Consider the following 21,702-nt stretch of genomic DNA (forward strand, 5'->3'; position numbering starts at 1 on the left):
TCCAGCAGATATTTGGTTACGTATCGGGTTTATTGTTCCTGCTGCTCACCCACAAGTTACTTCTACCTGTGAAGAATTGATGTTTTTGATCAGTTACAGAGCCTTTCTCTTCATTTCATATTGGTTAATGTGTTCTATGATTGCTAGAATCTGAACATTAAAGCCCCCGTGTCTTAAAGGTTCAGTCTGTGGGATTTAAGTGAAAGGATCTATTGGCAGAAACTGAAAATGAAATAATAGTAGTGATGTTTTCACTAGTGTGTTTGATGTAACTTGTATGAATTGTTGTTTTCGTTACCCTAGAATGAGTTGTTTATATTTAAATACTTTATTTTTACATCAGGAGCGGGTCCTCTCTACCGAGGCCACCATTTTTTTTTACAGTAGGACAGACCGGACAAACACTTTTTGACTTTTTAGTACAAAAGGCCACAGGTTCCCGAAGGGGAGGGTGAGATGAGGGGTATTCAGCTGCAATATGCAACTCCACCACTAGATGTCGCTAAATTCTACTCACTGAACCTTTAAGCCATTTTCATGCATGGCAGGCAAACTCCGGAGAAAGTCCGAACCCAAAGGTGGGGACATTTTTTCATCACTCCATTTGTTCACATCTCGGCCGGTGTCTTCTTTGGCCCTGCTTGTTCATCCTGACATTTTAGCTTTCGTTATTTTAGCTTAGTGTCTTTTTCGTGCATTGACGCGGCCGCTCGCTCGCTGTGAACCCTGCGGAGAATCTCCTGCTGTTTTCTCACATGATCCATAGATGTCTGGAGAATCTCTGGAGCCCCTCACTCCAACATCTGCATTCTCCCACACAGCCCCTCTGGAGGATGACAGATTATCCGGAGTTCAGTGCAGCTCTAGCGACTCTGCCTGTCGGGTTCTGAATCCCACTGTTGTTTCTGTTACTCAGGGATATTGTAGTAAATCCTCTCTGGGTTGCTCAGAGCCTCCAGTCGACCAATTTGAAATTTGAGAATCCTGCTAATGTTTTGCATTGAAATGAAATCTTGCTTCTAACATGCCTTATTAACAACCCTGTACTGAAGTCTTATTTAAGTCACTGGTTTTCATGTTTTTTTTTTCTATTTAAACCGAACCCTCTGATTTATGCCGTTAATGTCGGTGAACGAATGCTCTGGGCTTCATTCCTTGTTTTCACTCATTTTTGAAAAATGCAGTGTTTTCTAATTACAGAAGTAATTAGGGGGCTAGTTTTTAATTAACAGAAGATACACATTCAGCATTCATACCTCTTGAATCTAGTTCAACGTTGGGAAGCCTATTTTTTCCGCAGCACTTTCAGGATCCTAATTACAGCTAATAACTTTTACCAATAATGATGAAGATAATGAATATAACCACATGTATCGTGTTGAATATTGATTAATGGATTTTGTCAGCTCTCCTGTTGCATGCTAATATTAGAGATAATCAACAGGCTAATAGATCATTATGTTAGTTGTCAAATATAATGGAAACCAGGCCTCAGATATTTTTACCTCCCAAGAAGATGTATTTGCTCTGTTAGGACTCAACTGAGTGAAGCAGAGATTTATTTATTTTGTTATTTTTTGTCAATCTGTGAAAATACAGCCACCTTACTTTTCATAAAGGCAGAGGTTGAGACATGGAACTTATCACAGGTTGCTTTTATAGTCGTGTTGTAAAGAGCACGCTCAGGGGGGATGTGAAGGGGTCGTGTTGCATTCAGGGGCGAGGATCCTCTTTTTACTGAACAACTAAAAGAGCGACCAGCAGTCACCACATTGTTGTTCAGGGGGCTCAGTGGAAACCAAAGGTGAAAACATGTGTCCAACGCGGCCTCATAGAAATGACTGTCAAAGGCTACTAACCTGCACGAGCAAATACAGGTTTTTGTGGGAAACATAATTGCCGGCCCGGATTATATTCAGAGGAAAATGTAGTTTTTGAACGAATGAAGCGCTCCGGTTATTAAACAGCAGTGGAGTCGGAGCTGTGGTGAAGCAGCATGAGGGCTTTGGTTAGAGTGACACTGCGCATTTTTGAGCTGTAGATTAAATAACGTTTTTTGTTTGATTAAATCCATTTCTTCTGGTTTCAATATCATATCTTTATGAGTTGAATGTGGTTTATTGCGCCACCTAGTGTTTCAAACCATCATGGATTTTGCAGGACTAATGCGTAAGTAGAGTCGACCACTAAATAAGAGGACGGGCGGCACCAGTGACCACTTGTGATTGGGAATCTGGAAACTGAACCCTTAAACTCTGTCAAGACTAATGGACAAATTCAGAAGATTATGGAACCATCATGGATTTGGCTGAATCTGAATAAACACGTCTAAAGTCTGTTCTTACGTTAGCAGTTCCTCATTTGTTATTTTTGTGATTTCTTGGAAACAGGACTTGACATTCAAACCAATCACCGGCTCTAGTGTCGAGTCTAATCAGTGAAGATCTCTCAGAACAGTGTTCGTGACGTTTAAAGAGCATTTGATTATAACTGTTCTCCTTCATTCCCACCTCAAATGGCTCCTAAACTTTTTAAAGGAAATCAATACTCGAGGGGGACGCTGAGAAAATTGTGCTACATAATTCACAATCAGCTGCATGTTCCACTTAATTCTCCATAATTTAAGTGTTTATTGGTCTGTTAGCTGTGCTCTGGAGTTGAAGGAGCTTTTTTTCCCCTTGCTGGTCACTTATCTAGACTTTAAACTCCTAATTTACTCCAGGTTTATCACTTATATTTCTCAGTGTGAAGCTCAATTTCGAATTTGACAAAACCACGATATCCCAAAGTTCACGTGTGCAGCCGTGCAGCCGTGCACGCTCGAACAAGCAATTTCCTGCTCCACCTGGAGACTGTACAGTATTTCTGACCCACTTTCTGAAGCTGATGCATTGCCACTTTCCTCTTTCTTTTCTTCGCCTCCTGCACAGCAAGAAAAAAAAAAAAAAACACTGCTAAGAGTTTCCCCCAGCAGGGATATTTATTGCCAGTTCTTTAGATCGTCCACCCACTGCCTTCCCCACTGTGGAGGATCACGGGGGGGGGGCCGGCACTCGCCACCACCTCTGAGTGGAGTGAGTTTCTCTCCTGCTCAGGTGCTACTCAGTAACAGGCACCAACTGTCCTTTTTGATGGAGGGTAAACCTGACAGACGGACCAGCTCACTCCGCCGTGGTTATTTCCTTCGACTGACTGCATCATTTAAGATCACGATATCGGTGACCGAGCTGTAAATACAACCATGGGGCTGACGCACGGCCGCTGTGCAGTGGTGGGTCATCGACGCGTCGTCGTGCACTGAGCCGCTTGTGTCAAACCCGCTCTTGTTTTACAGCACCGGCAGAAACCCGCCGTAAATCCCCGGCGCAGATAAAGGATGCACGCGGTCAAATGTGTCTCGATAACGTTCCACACAAACACATTTAATGCTCCTGGATTGTTTTGCATGTGCACTTGTTTACGAGTGACCTGGATATATAAACGTCGTCTCGTGCCCCCCCCACCCTCCACCCTCCATCCTCCTCCTCTGCTCTATTGCTCTGGATGCAAATGGTTTGTGAAAGTGAGTGACGTGGGGTACATTACTAATCCGGGGCAAAAGTAATCACAGCCTTTCCTCTTAGCATAATTACATATGGATTTTCTATGACTGAACGCGTTGCATATTTAAAGGCCTGTATGAAAAGATTTCAAAGCCCCCCCCCGCCCCTCGATGTTAAACTGTGACATTATCAGGAGCTAACTGAGTTCCAAGCGGCGGCTGTTCGGTTTCTTCGCTGCATGCATCACTCTGGACAGGTAATTCGCAGATTAGCTCCGGTTAATGGATCAGATCTAGATTTAGTGCTAATTAGTGGCCGCCCTTAAATAGTTGCTTAAATCTCCTCCGATCAACGAGGGCTGATGGCTTTTAAAATGGCGCCGCGGTATCGAGTGCCTCAGATCAGCCGCTCTGCCTCCATCACAGGAGGCCGCTCTGTTGATGAACTTAAATCACACTGTCAATGTTAGTGATTGTTTCCGGTGACACACGTGACCTTTAAGTCATTATAGAAATAAATTACTTGAAGGGTATTTTTTTTTCTCCCCTCCTTGTTTTCCTCCTACATCTGTTCAGAAAAGGTCACTGTAGGTGAAAGTGATCAGATATGATGAGGTCACTTCAGGGGCCATTTGATAAAAAGCAGTGCCTCTTATCTTCCCTCGCAACCGTTTACTTTCAGAGCAGATTTCTTTATGGTTAATGAATTGGTTAAAGCGAACGTTTTCAAATATATTTTTCAAACATTGGATGAGGTCAGATTCATCATGTTGTTCGCATCTCCCCCCTCCCCCCCTCCTGTAAATGTGCCTGTGTGCATGATGAGTGTTTAACTGTTTAATAACTGTAGCTGGTTGTCGTGTCTTCTTCTCATGAGATATACATCTATTTTCTCAAATGTATCACAAAGCCGGTGCAAAAAAATTCAAGACTCCTTAAAAATTGCAACAGACAGTAATACTCTTACTTTTTCCAGGGGCATTAGTATTCAGGCTAAAACCGGCAGCAACTCGCCAGTGTTTTTTTCCGAGGTGGTCTCATTTGGACGCCGCTGAATGGAACATGTTGTTTACATGATATGCTTCAAAGAGAGTTTTGCTTCACTCCAGTCGCACACACCATAGAATAATCATGTGCCGAGAAATTCACTGTTTTGCTATCAGCCTCCAACCGGCAGATAAGGTTCAGGCAGAGCTGCCATTAACAGCAGCAGCTGATATTATACAGTCATTATTGTTATCATAGTTATTTTATTATAGGAATTTACATGTTATAATAGGACGAGAATAAGACATTAGTTTCCATGTGGTGCTTTAGGCTCATGAGTCACTTTTTAAAGGATGACTGAAGTGGATTTGAGTTATTTTACTATGTTTCTTAAGCGTGTGTTAGGATGGATGGTTGTGTTGTTTCCCAGCAGTCCTCCACGGGAGGGTCAGCGTTCATCTAATCCACTTCACTCCCTTTGAGGAAGGGCTGCTGTTAGTTTTGTCAGGAAGACACATAAACGCTTTACTAAGGAATAATATCAATAATACGGCGGAGAACCCTGTGACAGGCGGCCATTATGTGGACGGCCCCGAGACCGACACTCTCAGGACTGATTGCTGAGGCCTGAGCTGCCGAGTCCAGATACGTGTTTGAAAACTCACCGACTTTTAATCAATTTCTGATTAAATTTGTATTTTATTTTTTTTACCTTGCTCTTCTGCAGGTTTTTTTTACCTCAAATGAATCACGCAGGTCTTTAGAGGGAATCACAGAAATGAAAGTCATTCAGGCCCATCGGAGGCTGCACAATAGTTTGATTTGAGATCACCAGTCAGACTCTGTGGTAAATACCCAGTTAAAGATGATGAGTTCAGGTATTTCGGAATCAGGGGATTTAGAGTTGTCAATTTTTTTATTCCGTGTCAGTGAGATGTGAGTAATTATGGAGTTCACAAGAACAAGTGTTGTCACGTAAAAAATAACCTATCAAGTTCAAATGAAGTGGTACAGTTTTTTCATCTTGTTTTACAAAACAAAAATAAAAAGTTTAAATTTGTGTCTAATCATCACCTTCAGGTTCTAACATACAGATGCAAAGGCAAGACTCACCTCACTAGCAGCTTACTTGCTTCCATACCAATACATGAATACATATTTGTATACACAGTATTTGAAGATGTTTCAGAGCCACACTGATTAGTTTGAAATCATTTGGGTTAACAGATGAAAATAGTAGGACTATTAAGAAAGGTATGTTTATAAGAATGTGGATAAACTCGGGTATGTTTTCATTATGTTATTTAAATTAGTTTATTTTATATATTTATAGGAACTACTAAACAGTATAGTGTTAATACCTAAGCTAATTTGAAGTCCCTGATTTATTTTATAACATAAAATGTAATAATAAAAAACATATGAAACAGTAACAAGCACATTTTACCGGCAGCAATACTACAAAAGCAGTAATGAAGCTACAACTGTCGTGAGAAAAGATCAGATTTAAAATATTGAAGCTCTTAACTGTGCAAAGCTGTATTTGTTTTTTATTCCACACAGAGAGACTTGTTATTATTTTTCATCTGCAGTCCCAAACCACCGCCAGGTTAAACCGAGCAAACAGCTCCACAGTTGGTGAAACACAAGGGATTTCCAATAAAAAAATTGTTATCGCAGAGGTCGGTTTGATTGAATCAGATTCTCTCGGATGTTATTATACTTTTGGAATCCCATCGTTCGCAGCAATGTGAGCGTAGAAAGGATTAATCCTGAAATGGGCCGGTAGGATGGTTATAAATGGACAACTGAGCACAAGCTGGAGGTAATTTATGCTCTGGCTTCACAGGTTAGAATTTGCGCCATGTAAAAAAAATTCACATTTCCTCCTGCTCACTCTCCGGTGCCTCTTCAATCAGCCTGCTGGAGGAAGAAAAGATGAATTAATACATTAATAAGGGAAGCATTTCCTCATACACCCACTGGTACTCATTTGTACTATATTTTTTTATACTCTAGTGTTAGATACTTTAATCATATTAACTTCTAAATCTTGCTGATGAAATCAAGACTCGTGTTTTTATCTCTCCTGCAAAGAAAAAGGTAAAAACTACTTTGAACTTTTTTTTGCCCTGAGGGGATTCCAGAGGTGATCTTAAAGGATGATGGTGCTTTGGCGGTCCGAGCCGGTCTGGCAGGACATTTGACAGCCGAGGTGTCCTGGCGGTGAAATCCAGTCATATTTCATCTGGAGTTCAGACTTTACCGACTGCCAGGAGCTCTGCCTGTGGTGCGAGAGCTGCAGAGCGACTTATCATGGGCCAAGAGGTCAGAGACAGAGCTGAGGGCGAGGCCTCCACACGCCATAACAGTTATCAATAACATCTTGACATCAGCTTGAAAGAATGAATCGGATTCCAAGAAATGGCTTCAATGTGACTCAGTCACTCGATCCTGGTCAACAGCCTCGGTGGATATATGAAGATATAGAAACAGGAATGAAGCTCTGCATTAGAGGCAATTTAACCGGGGGAAGGGACCCCCCCCTGACCAATCACAAGTCTGACTTAACTGTAGCATTAAAATAACTAATTAAAACTAAGCTTACAGGGAAAAATGATGTGTTGAACATACATCAGTGTGATAAGAACTACTTAAAATGACAGAAAACGTATTGTCCTTTGACTTTTGGTCCATGTCCCATCTACCAACATGGATGAGGCAGGTTTTTTACGACCTACACAGCAGCCTGCCAGCAGGGGGCAGTTGAGATGTCGTGGCTTCACTTACAGGGAGCCGTCATCTTTTCTTCTTTATATACAGCTCTAAAGGTTGACATGCAGGTGTAACGGGGTGATATATGCTCGATATATTTATCACTGAGAGTAACTGTGAAACGATTTCCTCCAGAGTCAGTCAGATGAAGACCAGTGAGTGTAAACATCTTTAGTTTGTAAAGGAAGGTAGAATCAAGGTCAGGTTTCCTCAGGCTACGTCGTACAATGTGTAACACGACCATTAGAACCACGAGTTATTTACAACAGAGGAAGCAGCAGGTGTTGTAACCTTTGTGAACCCCGGAGAATATAGTAGGTAAAGCGCCGAGTGCACCGGCTGACGTGTCAAACATGATCAGAGGTCTATAAGTTCTGGTGGAGAAAGTGACTGAGCGGAGAGAAGACAGTTTATTTACCGCAAGAAAAAAAGAAACAGGAGCAACTGAGTCCAACAGGATGTTAAGAGCTGTTCGTGCTCAAGTTCTACTTTTACTAAAACTTCCCCGTGTGTTGGAACACAGAGCTGTCTGCGTCCGTCCCACACGGGAGACAGCAAGATCTGTTATTGCTTGTCCTCTCCACCGAGGACCGCACGCCACGAGAGGCCTCAACTTTTAATTAAACGGAATATTTATACACTGTTCAACTTCCTGTTCCCTCAAACACGCTGGCAAATAGGCCACACAGTTTAGAGCCGGCCATTTAATTACAAATTTGACAAGTCACAGCATTTTGTCGCGGTTAATTATCATTATTTTCTCGAGAGCATATCGTCTGTTTTAAATACCTCGTGGGTATTAATGCAAGGCGTTTGATTTTCTTTTCCCTACTTTTAGTTTTCAAAAACAAGTTTGACTTTTAATGGATTTATTATCTGTCACTGTACTTTGTTAGCCATGGAAAAAATTTAATATTTGATTTAATGACTTTTTTAAGATTCAAGGTACAAATTAAAAAGGTATTTTCCTCCAAAAGATGAAAACATATTTTTGCGTCTGTAAACCACAGAATTAAAATTGCTTTGTGCTTTCATATTACAATTCATGGTGGCTCGGTGCTAAGAATATCACATATTACAAACACAAGGAGTGAGAAGAAAAGATGAAATAATAAGAAAGAACGTTACATACAGGTTGGATTATACTTGTGGTAATTATGTTTATGTTTGTTGTATATAAATGTACAATATGAACTCATAAACCCGAACTGCCCCACAAAACCTTAAATGTAGAGCAACCACACGACAACAGAAAGAAAAAGTTTGTCACTTTCACTTTATTGTTTAAAATAGATTAAGTCTGGCTACTTGGGAAATATATTGATGCATTTATATGAAAATTTTACAAGAATCAAGTCTTTTGTATCTTTTAGTGGCAGAATTCAAATGATCCTCTTGATTTCAACAATGTCAACAATGTATTCTTGATTAAAGAGACAAATTATTGTGAGTAAAATTCATTAGATTAATAAAAGAGTTACAGGCTTCAGGTGGCAATATCTGGAAATTCATGCCCTGGCTTCATCCATAAGTACAGATACGTGTGATTTGTGATATGTTTTTATATGATGTTGATGCCGGATGTTATTTAGCATTTACTCGACAAATAAATTAAGCTGCCTCCACTGATTCTCAGCACCTCCAACATCCCTCTTTGCAAAGAAGCTCATGTAGGACCAAGCCCCAGCTGTGAATTCATCTCACATGAAAGTTGATAATCGTTATTATTCCCTGATGAACGGAGGCGTCGCTTTATTTCTTCAACTGGTTCCTGAGTTATTTGTTTTCTTTTCATCCCGCCTGCAGTTTACAGTTCATGCTGCAGTGGTGTGCTCCACTGCTCTCCCCCAGCCATTCATCATGGCACTGCTTTCCATTATTTGGTGCAGTCAGCTGAAACTGAGAAAGGCTTTTTGGGGCGGGGGAGGGGGGGGGGGGGCTCAGTCATTCTCCAGCAGCTCTGTGTTCTCCTCGACGGAGACGTACGTCGCGTTTTATCACCTCGTGATCAGTGATCATCAGACGAGTCGGTGAAATCACATATGAGACCCGGCTCTCTAATGATCCATCAGACCTGGTTTCCTGGCGCGCGGGGCTATCGTATCAAAACGGAACCAAAAACATTTCCCCCGCGTCATCAATAACCCTAAAGCACCACATTGCTGCTATCTCCCTTTAAGTAGAGGCATAAAGATTCTCCGTTTTTTAGATTACCCACCCACGCTGCAAGGCTCTCAAAATCAATAACCCTGAATATCATATTCCACGGCTTCTAATACCGCCCGACTCGGATTCACCGGGGCACCGCCTGAGATGCGTTCTGATAACAGCGTGAGGCGAGGCGGCCTGGGACGAGATGAAACAGTTTATCCTTAACGCACACTCAGCAGCCGGCGATGGTGAACATCTGCATTCAGGTTTGAACTCCACCCACCTGTTGCAACACGAGACATCATACCCCCCCCCCCCCCCGCGCTGAGAAGGCACAGACACGAGGAGCGGCCATGTTGTAGCAAAAATGTCCTTCCTGGCTCGTCTCAGCAGGGCAGGTATATATTTGATTCATGAGTCGGGTGTCACTTGATTCCGTATGAAAGTGAATGTCAGCGAGGGGGAGATGTGTCAGCAGCGTTCTGTGTGAAGCTCGGCAAAACAACGTGACTAATCTGGTGTGTGCTGACATCGTGACTGATGATCCCGGTGCCGGTGGCCCAACCTGAATGTGCAACCATAATCTCCCGGCTCAGGGGGGATGTTGCTGTTTTTTTTTTCCAAAGTAGAAAATAATTTAAAAAAACACAGCAGCTCTGAGATCCATGTGACGGTCGTAAAAAAAAAAAAGATGGTGAAATCACGGCCGAGGGACCAATAAAAAAAAAGCCGGGATTTGAGTTCGAATGCAATATTTCAACTCAAGGTTAATTTCAAGTTTTTTAGTCTGAACCTCGTTTTCTGCAGGATTGGAAAGAGAGCGAGGCGGGGGGGGGGGGGGAGAGAAACATCAGTCTGAGTTATCTCATATTGATTTTTTTCTTTTTTCTTTTACTATAGCACTTCTTGATATTCACGGGGTAAAGGAATAGAATCGCCAGAGTGGAGAAAAAAAAAGGAAAATGTTAGTGGTCATCATGTTTTTAGACGGAGGCAGTTACACTTTCATCTTCAGGATTTCTCAGGTTGTTTAATCCTCAACTCACCTCTTCACTGGCAGGTTGATCCAATCTACTGTAAACAGGTGGTAAACACTGCTTGTGGCCTTGACTAGCTCCTCTCTGATTCAAGTGTTATTTTCTCAGTAAGTTTGGTTTTACTTCCATCATTTAATGCTACAGTTATCATGATTGACAGCTGAGACTGACGAGTGATTGGCGGGACCTCCACGCCACAGCTCCACTCCACCAGACGTTGGCTCTAGGTGATGTCAGCAGCTAAAGATGGCAGCACTCATACATGTGATGTTCAGGTTTCCTTTGGAGGAAGTGGAGACAAATTATAGCTTTAAGAACAATTTAAAAACATAATTAAAAAGCTTGAAGTTGATCTGAGTCCAATTTTAACTTCAGCTCAATGATTATTTCGTGTTTTTCGTCTTGACCTCCACTGGGAACCTGAGGGAGACCGAAATATCAGTGGGACTTATCACATATTGATTTTTTTTTTCTTCTTTCACTATATCACTTCATGATATTCATGGAATAAAGGAGTCGCCAGAGTGGAGGAAAAAAAGAAAAAATGCTAATGGGTTTCATGTTTTCAGAGATTGGCCGGTTATACTTTCATCAAGATTTCTCAGGTCGCTCAATCCTCAACTCCCCTCTTCACGGTCATGGCGGCCAGGTTGTCAGCTGTCTACTGTAAACACTGTGCTCACCGTCACTTGTGGCCTTGACTTAAAAATACTCAGCTCGCCTCGGATTTAGTCAAATTCATCTAAGTGCTGCAAAAAGGCTCCAGCAGGGGCCCGGTATGGAAATCCTCCAGCCTGTGGAGCTGATATACTTTGTGTTTAAAGGGATGGTTTGTCCCGGCATATTGCAAAAGTGCAGTTTTTATTCCTCAGTTCATCACTGCACTCCGCTGAGTCGTCTTCATCTGTGGAGCAGACAACCTTCATACCTCTTATTACTTCTCTCAGAACTGTTGGTTCCCTTTCACCGGGTTTTGCTTTTATGGGAAAATACAGACATGGCGAAGCATAATCTTCTCTAACTCGCCTTCACCTACAGAAGCTTTTACTGTAGCCGTCATATCCAGAGCAGTGTTGTGTTGTGGTTGATGGACTGGCCAATTGTTAAAGACCCTGCACCCCCACATAGGTTTTTAATTAAGTAAACTTGTTTATATGCTCAGGTTGAAGATTTATAAACCCTTGTATACTATGATGGGGTTTTGTTATGTGTCTTGTTTCAATCAATTAGTGTAAAAACTAATTTGACCACATTTTTGACACAGGTACTGGACAGTGAGGCAAATAAATGATATTCAGCCATCATTCATTTTGTCATTTGTATTTTTGTCCGTGAAAGTATAGACCTCAATGTATAGACCTCTTTTTAAAAAAGGTCTAAAGAGAAAAGAATAGAACAAAGTTGTGTCTATACGATGGATGTGCAAGGTCTTTAACCCATAAGCACCGTCGACTGTACGGTATATAAAGATACTTTAGATACTTTAGGTCGCCCCCTAGTGGCTGGCTGCAGTATAGGTCACAAACCCCACCTCCTCCATGTTGTCAGATGGAACAAAGCATGTGTCAGATAAAGTTTTTTCCAAAGATAGTAGTATTATTTCACTCGTGTATTTCAAGGTTTAATTTCTGTGGTTATTCAATGCAGTAAAAAAAAGGGGTTAAACTTTGTGATTGGCTGACTCACACTTTGTAGAACTCGTGTTTCAGCTGCACCTTGATGCTGCGGCGCCACTTCACGGGACTCTGGCTCAAAATAACGTTGCGAACAAAAGATTGAAGCTTCGTCATGTAGATAGATGTCATCCATCTTTATATACAGTCAGTGATTGATAGTGAAAGGTTCCACCATGTTTATCATGTTAGACCATGTTGTCTGGTTGTGACCATGGTTATTGTCAAGGTTCTATTGCAGTGTTAGCTACAAGACAAGAACCCTTCATTACCCTCTTTCCAAGTTTTAAAGTGCCACCACATGTTTTTCTACAAAAAACACGTGGTGCCCCCCCCCCCCCCCCCCCCCCACACACGCACCAGAACACATGCTTCTCTAAAGCGAGGTCGGTGCACAGGGTCACGCAGCGTAGCGGTGTCCTTGGAGCGGTTTGTGGTTCAGTAACTTTCTCCAATATTGTTTGGCATTGTACTGTAAAAGTAAAGCCAGCTGCCCCCCCCCCCCCCCCATCACCATCTTAAAGAAAAAAAAAGCAGTGTGTATTTGGCACTGGGGATTACGTCTCCTCAGAAAGGAATGCATCTGCTCCACTCTACACTGCTAAAGAATGTCAAGCCAGTGGAATTTCATGAATGCATTAGGTGAAGCTCCAGTTAGCTGCAGTGCACCCAGCCCCTGCACTCGCACTTGTGTGAAAACAACACCCACGACATGGCCCCACTTCTGATTGAGTGCACAGCCTTTATTGGCCTCACAGGTATAATTAAAGCAAATGTCAGCCACAGGTTGTGGTGTTTTTTTATTTTTGCCAAAGCAATCCTACGCCCCCCCCCCCCGAACCGCAGAGAGCTATATTCATTAGTGTTTGGATTTTTACATTTGTCCCATAGCATTTCTGTGAATAGTGAGGGGTATACACTGGAGAGACGCTGGTGCTGGATGAAAGTTGAAAACTGGCAGATACTGACAATACCACCCCCACATGCCCCCCCCCCCCCCACACACACACACAATGCATCCACTTCCCTTTTTTAATGTAATGACATATGGGTTTGTTGGTCCACTTGCTGATACCCGGGCTCCATTCGAAATTGTTGTAATGATGATGTGATGAAATGGTGGCATATTTATTATTATGGTGTGGCGTGATTGGATGCAATGAGCAGGTAAGTAATGTGCACCGTTTGAATCCGCCTCCCATTACTATTTATAGTCGGCCTCACCTTCACCTTCCGGCTGACGATGGTCTCCATCAGGACAATCGGGGTCAAGGAAGGTGCACGGACCTTTAACTGTCCCGGCCTCCTCTTCTCCCCCGTGTGAGCCCGACTAATGAGGCAGGCAGCTGCTCCCTTAGCTGAAATATCCCCGTGGTGAACTGTACCTGGGAGAGGCAGAGGCAATGTCACCTTCGAAAACTCAGGCACATTACAAGTTAGAAACCAAAGCAGACGTGTGAAATCAAGAGAAAATATATGTTCAAAGATTCGCTTGAGGACAGCGAATCGCTCAGAGGCAAATAAAAGGACGTTCAGCTCGGAGTTCTCCGAGGGGCCGGTGTGGTCTGGCTCATTTTAGCCTCAAAACATTGTTTTCTAACACACAATCCCCTGCAAAGGAATGTTGGTTTTAAGACAGCCAGTTCCTGAAGCTTGGCAAAGTTCAATAAAACAGGGGCAGGAGAGAAAAGCTTCTGCGGTGTAATTAGGAGACTTTGCTGAGACGACAAGTACAAACGTGGAATAAGAAGGTAGAATCCAGCGAGGCCGGGTGATTAGGCCTCATTTGGACGTCTCCTGCACACTGTGACGAGCGGCTGTTTGGGGCCACGGCAGCCGCTCGGATCGAAGGCCCACAGTGTCTCGGATTATGTGTCAATTTACCACCCAGCTGCAGCTCTAGACTCTCCAGCAGAACATGACTACCTCTAATTAGGCCATGCTACCAATTAGAGCCCTGCAATAAGGCAGTGTGTGAGGAAGGCACTCTGGGAGAGTAAAACCCACCATTGTTTCCAGCGTAAAAAAAAAAAAAAAAGAAGACCCACGGTTTCCCGGCTACAACAGATGTCGCCGGCTGGAGTCCGTGTCAGCCGGGCTCCCATTAAGCTATCTTGGGTTTACTGTGATGTAATGAAGACATTAATGTAATTGGGCGATGATGATGACAGAACATTAACTCTGAGAGGTGTCAAGTCTGAATGGTGCACTGATGTGTCTCGACGAGAAAGACGGCAGCCACCGGCCCGTGACCTCAAACTGTGTCTCTCTCTCCCCCCACAGGTAGCCAAGGTCAGTTCCCCATCACTCAGAATGTGACCGTGGTGGAGGGGGCCGCAGCCAACATGACCTGTCGTGTGGATTACAATGATAACACTTCCCTCCAGTGGTCGAACCCTGCACAGCAGACCCTGTTCTTCGGGGACAAGAAAGGTGAGTGATGTTCCCGGGGATAATGGCCGTAATGATAAAAGTGATGAGATGTGATAAAGATGTCTGAGCCAGATTAGATTACCACTGGAGTCCTCTTCATTAAATCTTCACATTTTTAATGCACAAGCGAGAGCGCAGCTTCACCGAGTCTCAGGGAAAAGACGAGGAAACGAGGGAAGTGCACCCCCCCCCACACCCCCCCCACCCTTATTGTGGAAGCAGAGTTTTTAATGAATTCATGTCTCCTCCGTCGTCCCACGGCTCACACGAGGCAGAGAGAGGCTGTTTTTGAATTGAACTTCTGTAATCACGCAACACTGACAGCGCTGTTTACAACACAGCAACGCCTGTGGATTGTGAGATGATTTGGGTTTAATTAGCGTTTCGGCTGCCCTACATTTATGTGGCTGTTTGCGTGTCACTCCGAAAGAGGAGGCGCACACTGTTGCAACCTCGTGAAACAAAGGGCCCGAGCCCCGGATGAATTATAATGCGCTCCCGCCAGCCAAATCCAATTTAAAGGTGACAAAGTCTGGAGTTGATAAATTGGAATTGGGGTGAAAGGGGGTGTAGCGGTGGACCGGTCGTGTAAGGGTTGGGCGGGCGGGGGGGGATAGGGCGTTCATCTTTCAGTGTTTCTCACAGCATATTACCCATTTCATTTATGCTGTAGCTGCTAATACAATATCATTGGTTCAGTGATTGAAGATGAACTTTCCCTTTGAATAACAATTGATGGAGAGAGAGAGAGAGAGAGAGAGTGAGTGAGGGAGAGAGAGAGACGCCATAGTGAACCAGTAGAGTGAGAGGCTCGGTCTGGTTTGAAGAAATACCTTATCCCTCACAAGTGATTGGATTTAGCAATGAGGTCTAAGGTGCTTTATGAGATGAAATTACTTCCAAATACAATTAAACAAAAGTTGCCTGAATCTTGAACAGATCCTCGGGTGTGAGTGTAGCCCGATGTTTTAAACTCACACAGAATCCATTGAGCCGAAGCTTTTTTTTAATACATTTTTCTGTATCCTCTGGTGTATAAGAGATGTAGTCTTTTAATATTTGACTCTGCAGAACCAATTCTGAAAGTCACCAGATTCTATCAGCTGAAAAAAAAAAAAATCACCTTCACTTCTTTGTACTCGTTGAAAAGATAGTAACACAAGATGAATCACTTTTAAATCTTTGCTTTTTCCTTCATTTCATTTGGATTAAATGAAGCCAGTCAATTGCTGGGACTTTTTTCCTCCACATTTGTCATCCGCTGTGAATTTAAAGCCCCTATCTACCTGTAAATCTACAGTGTCACCGGGTAAGGAGGATCGGGGCGAGCACAATATGCATGAGCCGCCGTGCCCTTCTCCAGCAGCCATTTATATTGCATGACAGAATCCTTTTTCCCGAGCAATGCGGATGACAAAATGAATGTAGTCCACTCGGCAGAGGTTGCCAGGGCTAAGTGTGGGAACACTTCCTCTCCATCTCCTCTTAAACAGCCAAATGAAAAGCTTCATTGGCACGACTAATTCGATGCCTGCGAGGCCATCAGGAGAAACGGGAGGCGTGGAGCAACACGGGCTCCATGCGAGGAAGAGGGTGGGACACCTGGGAAGAAACCTCCGCTGTGCCAAATCACCAGTTAATTGCTTGGCAGAGGGCTGCAACTGTCCTTCTTCTCCGGGGTTTTTGCGGTGCCTTCTTGTCGGGGGCCAATGAGAAATGTTAGATTCAACCTTTAGGCTCTCTTTCAGTCCGACTGCCGGATGGCCGAGCGGGAGGCAGGCTGTTCTCTCCCTCTGATGAACAGCTGGTCGGAGACTGTCACCGAGTCTAGCAGCGTTTCTTTTTTGTGTTGTTTTTTCTGCTTCTCAGTGTCGAGATGTTTTTGTTTTGTCTGCTGATGAAATGTGCCCGGTGCTTCTCGAACACGTCCACTCCCTCTCTCTGCTCACGAGAATCCCCCTGGGTGACCATAACAGCGAGGGCCATATGTTAGCATCTGATGCACATGCAAGTTCCCCCCCCCCCGCTCTTTCTTCACAAAGGTAGTCTGTCATTGTGCCTGTGTGAGCCCAAGGAAATTCAGCTTTTACAACGTGTATGTGTGATTTTCCCGATGCACGACACAGACGAGTAATGGTGATAAAAATACATCTGCCGGTCCGTCCTAAATTAGACGAAACACTCTGTGAGGCACTTTTGGAAATCTACTCTCGTTCTTTTCCTCGAGCTCTGTATTGAAGATAAGGGCGTTTGTCTGGATGTGTTTGGAGTTTGATATAAAGTAGCGAGACAGAAAAAAGGATATTAAAATGACCTTTTAAATCCTTTTGAGCAGCGATGGCGGTGGAGTAAAGAGAAACATCTTTAAAAAAAACACACACACACACAAAAGCCGAATTTCTGTTTTATATCAATTGGGTTTGACAGCTGCCGGGTAAAGTAAGACAAAAATCTGATCTTTGCTCCAACTATAATTTGTTCCATTTTAATTCAGGTCTGGCAAATGATTATATGAGTGGTGGAAAGCCCCAAAGAGTCGCTATTACATCCAGGGAGAAAAGGCATTTCTGTGTCTTTCTGAAGACCATTAATCTACTTTAACAAAGCAGCAAGAAAAGCAAAGCGTCTGTAGAGTGTGTCTTTTGCATCAAACACGATTCTTACACAAGTGCCAGAGATGGAATTCCTAACTGAATAATCATTAAAATAAATGAGGTTGTTAGTCAGTGCTTCCCAACACTCTCACCTCTAAAGTAGCAGTTTCTTTAAGTTTAGTTTTCACACATGAGCGTCTGGACCCTCATATCTAAGCTTTGTAGTTTATAGTTTTGGTTTCTTAATGTAGGAAGCGCACCAAAGACTTTTCTAACATACGTATGTTCTGTCTTCTATATCTATAATGAATGACTTGATTTTGTTGCCAATGTAATATAATATAATATAATCATTACGATGACAAGGCCAAAACACTTGATGACTGAAGTTATGTCCCTAACATCTGGTGGTGGCCGCCAACACCTGCTAACATCTACTGGTGGTTGGGAACTGAAATTGTGAAGAGGACCTTCAAACATACGAGGGATACTCATCATCTTGTCCTATAATCAATTTTTTATTTATCTCTACCAGATAAATTAATCTCCTTGTCGTTCAAACATTATACTGTCTAAAAGAAATCCTGCTAAACACTCTCCTGTTGTCTCAACTTCTGCAATTTGTCAGAAAATTCTAAATATCAAAAATACAAAATGTGGTTAAACTGCAAACAAACCAATAATCTTTAAAAAACTATGATTAAAAGACACTTTGCACACTTGACATTTGACCCCAGTATCCTCCATAAGATAATTTGCATCGCTATAATATCATAGTGCTTGACTTGAACTCAAAACCCAGAAACACTGGACACGTGAATCATTTGCAACAGTTACCATGAATGACAAGACTACTCCAATCGACCAGCAGCAGAATATGGATAACCACTGTGCATTATAATTCTATAAACCTACAGGACATGGCCCTGGCAGTGCGTCCTGCACGTCGCGGCCCACAATCTGTCCATACTGAAATGTCCTTTCTCATCAAAGGCGTGGAGGGAGGATAAGAGATGTGGATGCAGGTGCAAGTCAGCAGGTCACGGCTCAGCAGCTCAATGCATCATAGGTGATAGTGTAAACAATAAAAAAGGGCCTCTGTCTCATCCTCTCCCATTACATGCTCAGTCAAACCTCGTGCAGCTCCAGGAGAGTGTTAACCTTGCAGGATTCCCAAAGCCGATCCATATGGGTTGGACTGTCTCTGCACATTTGTCTACAGCGAGGTACAGCCCTCCTCTTATATCATGCCAGCTGGCTCCCTGGCACGCTCCCCCTCATCCATTATGTTGATCCGGGTCTTGGTTGATTGTTGCCACCTCCGAGGCTTCAGTCTACCTGAGCACTATACAGCCACAGACCTGGGACAACGCAGACAGATTGCATTAATAGCCGGGGCCAACACATCATTCATACATTAGGCCAATTAATGGGGACGTGCCAAAGGGGGGGAGCAGCTCTGTGGTGGGCGTCCCCGATGAAGAAATCAATTTGGACCATATGTCTTTTGTAGAATTATCCCTTTTATAAGTTGCTGGGGTTATGAATTATTGTTATTAGGCAGCAGGACAATTCGAGGACAGAGCCGTCTATTGCCATCTTTATTATGATTTACTTCACTCTCTGGTTTCTGTGGGAAAAGGATAAAAACCAACGTAGGGATGCTGCAGAGAATGGTAATGACATTTTAGGAGGCACGCGGGATGGAAGCAGAATCTTTTGTCAGATACGGTGAATATGAATAATGCAATTAATGGGAAGTTACAGCAGGTAGCATGTCAAAGGCAGATAACAAATAGTTCATTTGATCTGCAGGTCGTGCTGGTAGGGGGGGTGGGGGGGTCCGGAAGGCACATATTATATATACACGCAAGCTGTGCCAAATTATACTTCCCTTTTCCCTCGTCTCAATTTCATCTCTCAGAAGTTTGCGGTTCATCATTCATGACATTTAATTGGGGCATTCAGTCCGGATCATAAAGGTCACAGAGCAAAATTGATCTTAAGTGGCTTGTAGTAATCAAAATGCTGTTATGTGCTAAACGAATGCTCTGATGTGAGCATTGAAACATTCATTAGCTTCAGAGAATGAAGGATAATTACAAAGGATGCAATTACTGGAGTGAGCGCAGTTGAAGCGCATTGAAAACATCCAGTCGGGTAAACACACAACATTTGACGGAGGTTCGGTCGAGCAGAGCGGACGCCCATTCTCATATTCGGTAAATACTTAATAAAATCAGACAAATAAAGTCGTAATATTACAAGAACAAAATTGTAATAACAAGAAACAAAGTCGTAATTTGACATGAATGAAGTTGTTCTATTATATGATGAGGAATAGTTCCCTGCTACTTTACTTTATAGGTCTCACACATAGAGGGATACTTGAGAGTTTGTCTCATCAACATCCCATTATCATAAGTATCAGCACTTTGAAAAGAACGTGTGAGAAATGTCCGTTCCACAGAAACAACCACAGAAACTCGGAGGAAATTGCCTCATTAGTGGAGGACGGAATACTTGGTCACGGTCGACTGTATCATTATTTACATCTTTGTTCTTTTCAAAGTGGTTTTGTATTGTCTCGAGAAACAATACAAAATAAATAAAATTCCTGCTTATTCCCTGAAAAAAATGTGTTTTAACTAAGTCTCATAATATGTTTGTTTTTTCCATTAAGCACTGTTTTTATTCTCTTTATTAAACTTTTTTCATGTCATATTACAACTTTATTCTTGTAATATGACATCATATATATAGATATAGAGTGACTGCTCTGTCACAGAATGTAGAGAGGGTCTCACGGCCACAGCTAATGTCTTTCCTCAGGGACTAATGGAGTTTTAAGTGTACTGGTTACCTTCAGCTTCACTGCAATGTGAATCTGCCATTAAGGCACAATACGCTCAGATATGATCACTAATGGGAAGAGCTGCTCTTGTGCGATACTAAGCTCTGGGCTGCACTACGCCCTCATGTATAATGTACATGCATTAGCTCTTTGGAATTATGAAGAATGTGTTGCATTAAAAATTCCTCTAAAAATTGTTGACATCCTCCTGAAAAATGTGGAGACCCTATGTGCGGGGGGGGGGGGGGGGGGGCTACATCTCTGTTATGCGTTGAACTGTGATATATCCTCACAAACCCTGAAGTTGGTAACAATGCATTGTAAACCTATAGATTCAAGGAATCACCCCCCCACTGGCATTTGTTTTAATAAAAGATAACATTTAGAGAATGTGAAAGGAAACAGACTTAAAGGAAGGAGGAGAAATCCCACAGTGTACAATCAGGCTTATGTCAGGGGGCTGAAAAATGGATGGACAAAAATATATATTCAGTCTCATTATTTAGCACTTGAAAAAAGAACATAGCGTGGCTGCTGGGTGAATTCCTTCTTCTATCCTTTCCTCCTTCAAGCGCTGAAAATGAGTCCAATTTGAGGAGCATCTGCTCTGTGGGATCTCTGAGAGTGCGGGCAGTAACAATGGCCCCTCTGGAACAAGGCCCGTTCCTTCTCTTAATTGCAGCCACATGTGTGGTGGGAAAGAGCCCCCCCGCCTGCACCAGCAGCCCTGGAGCACGGCCAGAATCGCCCACACAGCCACTGAGCGAGCACAGCCAGCAGCAAACACACTCTAATTGCAAAGAGTGGAGCCCCTGGCTGGAGAGTGTGGGGGTGCGCCAGGGCCCTGTGTTCTCGCTGAAGGACAGCTAGTGCTTTCACATTCCAGGACTGGTTCAAAGTGGTTACAGGCCATACAGAAACTGGCCAAATGGCGACACTCTGTATCACGGATGTAACGCGGTTTGGCCGAACCCAACAGCCATCGGCTGCTTTCCAAGACTAATGGATAGATGTAAAATCTGCTTTTCTCTCTGGATTGTAGGGAGATACTTCATGGTTTTGCATCAGAAGTATCGGGTTAACATCTGCCTGCTGCTCGGTGGAGTGAGAAGGTGACGGCCATGTGATAAGGGCACTTCCACTTCCCCCTGCTTCCAGTTCTATCTGGCCAGAGAAGCTGGAGCGACCGAGCAGATAAAACAATGCACCATATTGCAGTAAATCTTCCTAACAGCTGTATACATGTTTAAAACAGGATCTCCGACATCTAACATTCTAATAACTTCTCGGCAAAATGAACCGAGGTTGTTAAAAACTGAATCTGATCAACGTCAGCCTTCTCAGGAGACCTCGAATAACTCTTTCACTGACATGGTCGGTCGAGCGGCGGACTATCAGGGAAACAAGGCTAACATTACTTTGCATCAAAGGGCCATAGCAGCAGTATCCCTTGCCCTGAGGGGGAGCCGGGGCGTCAGTTTTACTGATTTGAGACAGCCTTGGTAAGGCCTCCATCACGGGAGATGTACTGCGCATTAAGCTGCCACGCTGCAAGGCTGCAGCACACCCAAGGTCAGGGTGCAGATTTATGCCTCCTCCTAAGCAGCGTGAACCACACAGGACCTATCTAGGGTTTGGTGGGAAATGAACCTTTTCA

General features: G+C 43.2%; 1 protein-coding gene across 1 annotated transcript in view; it reads left to right on the forward strand.

Annotated features, from left to right (window-relative positions):
* Positions 1 to 21,702, forward strand: part of cadm2b (cell adhesion molecule 2b) — a 144,712-nt gene that overhangs the window by 101,841 nt on the left and 21,169 nt on the right. Inside the window, exon 2 of the mRNA XM_053423680.1 lies at positions 14,448 to 14,597. Within this exon, the coding sequence (XP_053279655.1) occupies positions 14,448 to 14,597 (150 nt within the window). The remainder of the gene's footprint in view (positions 1 to 14,447; positions 14,598 to 21,702) is intronic.

Source organism: Pleuronectes platessa, chromosome 5 (genome assembly GCF_947347685.1).
Source record: "Pleuronectes platessa chromosome 5, fPlePla1.1, whole genome shotgun sequence".
NCBI classification, from domain to species: Eukaryota; Metazoa; Chordata; class Actinopteri; order Pleuronectiformes; family Pleuronectidae; genus Pleuronectes; species Pleuronectes platessa.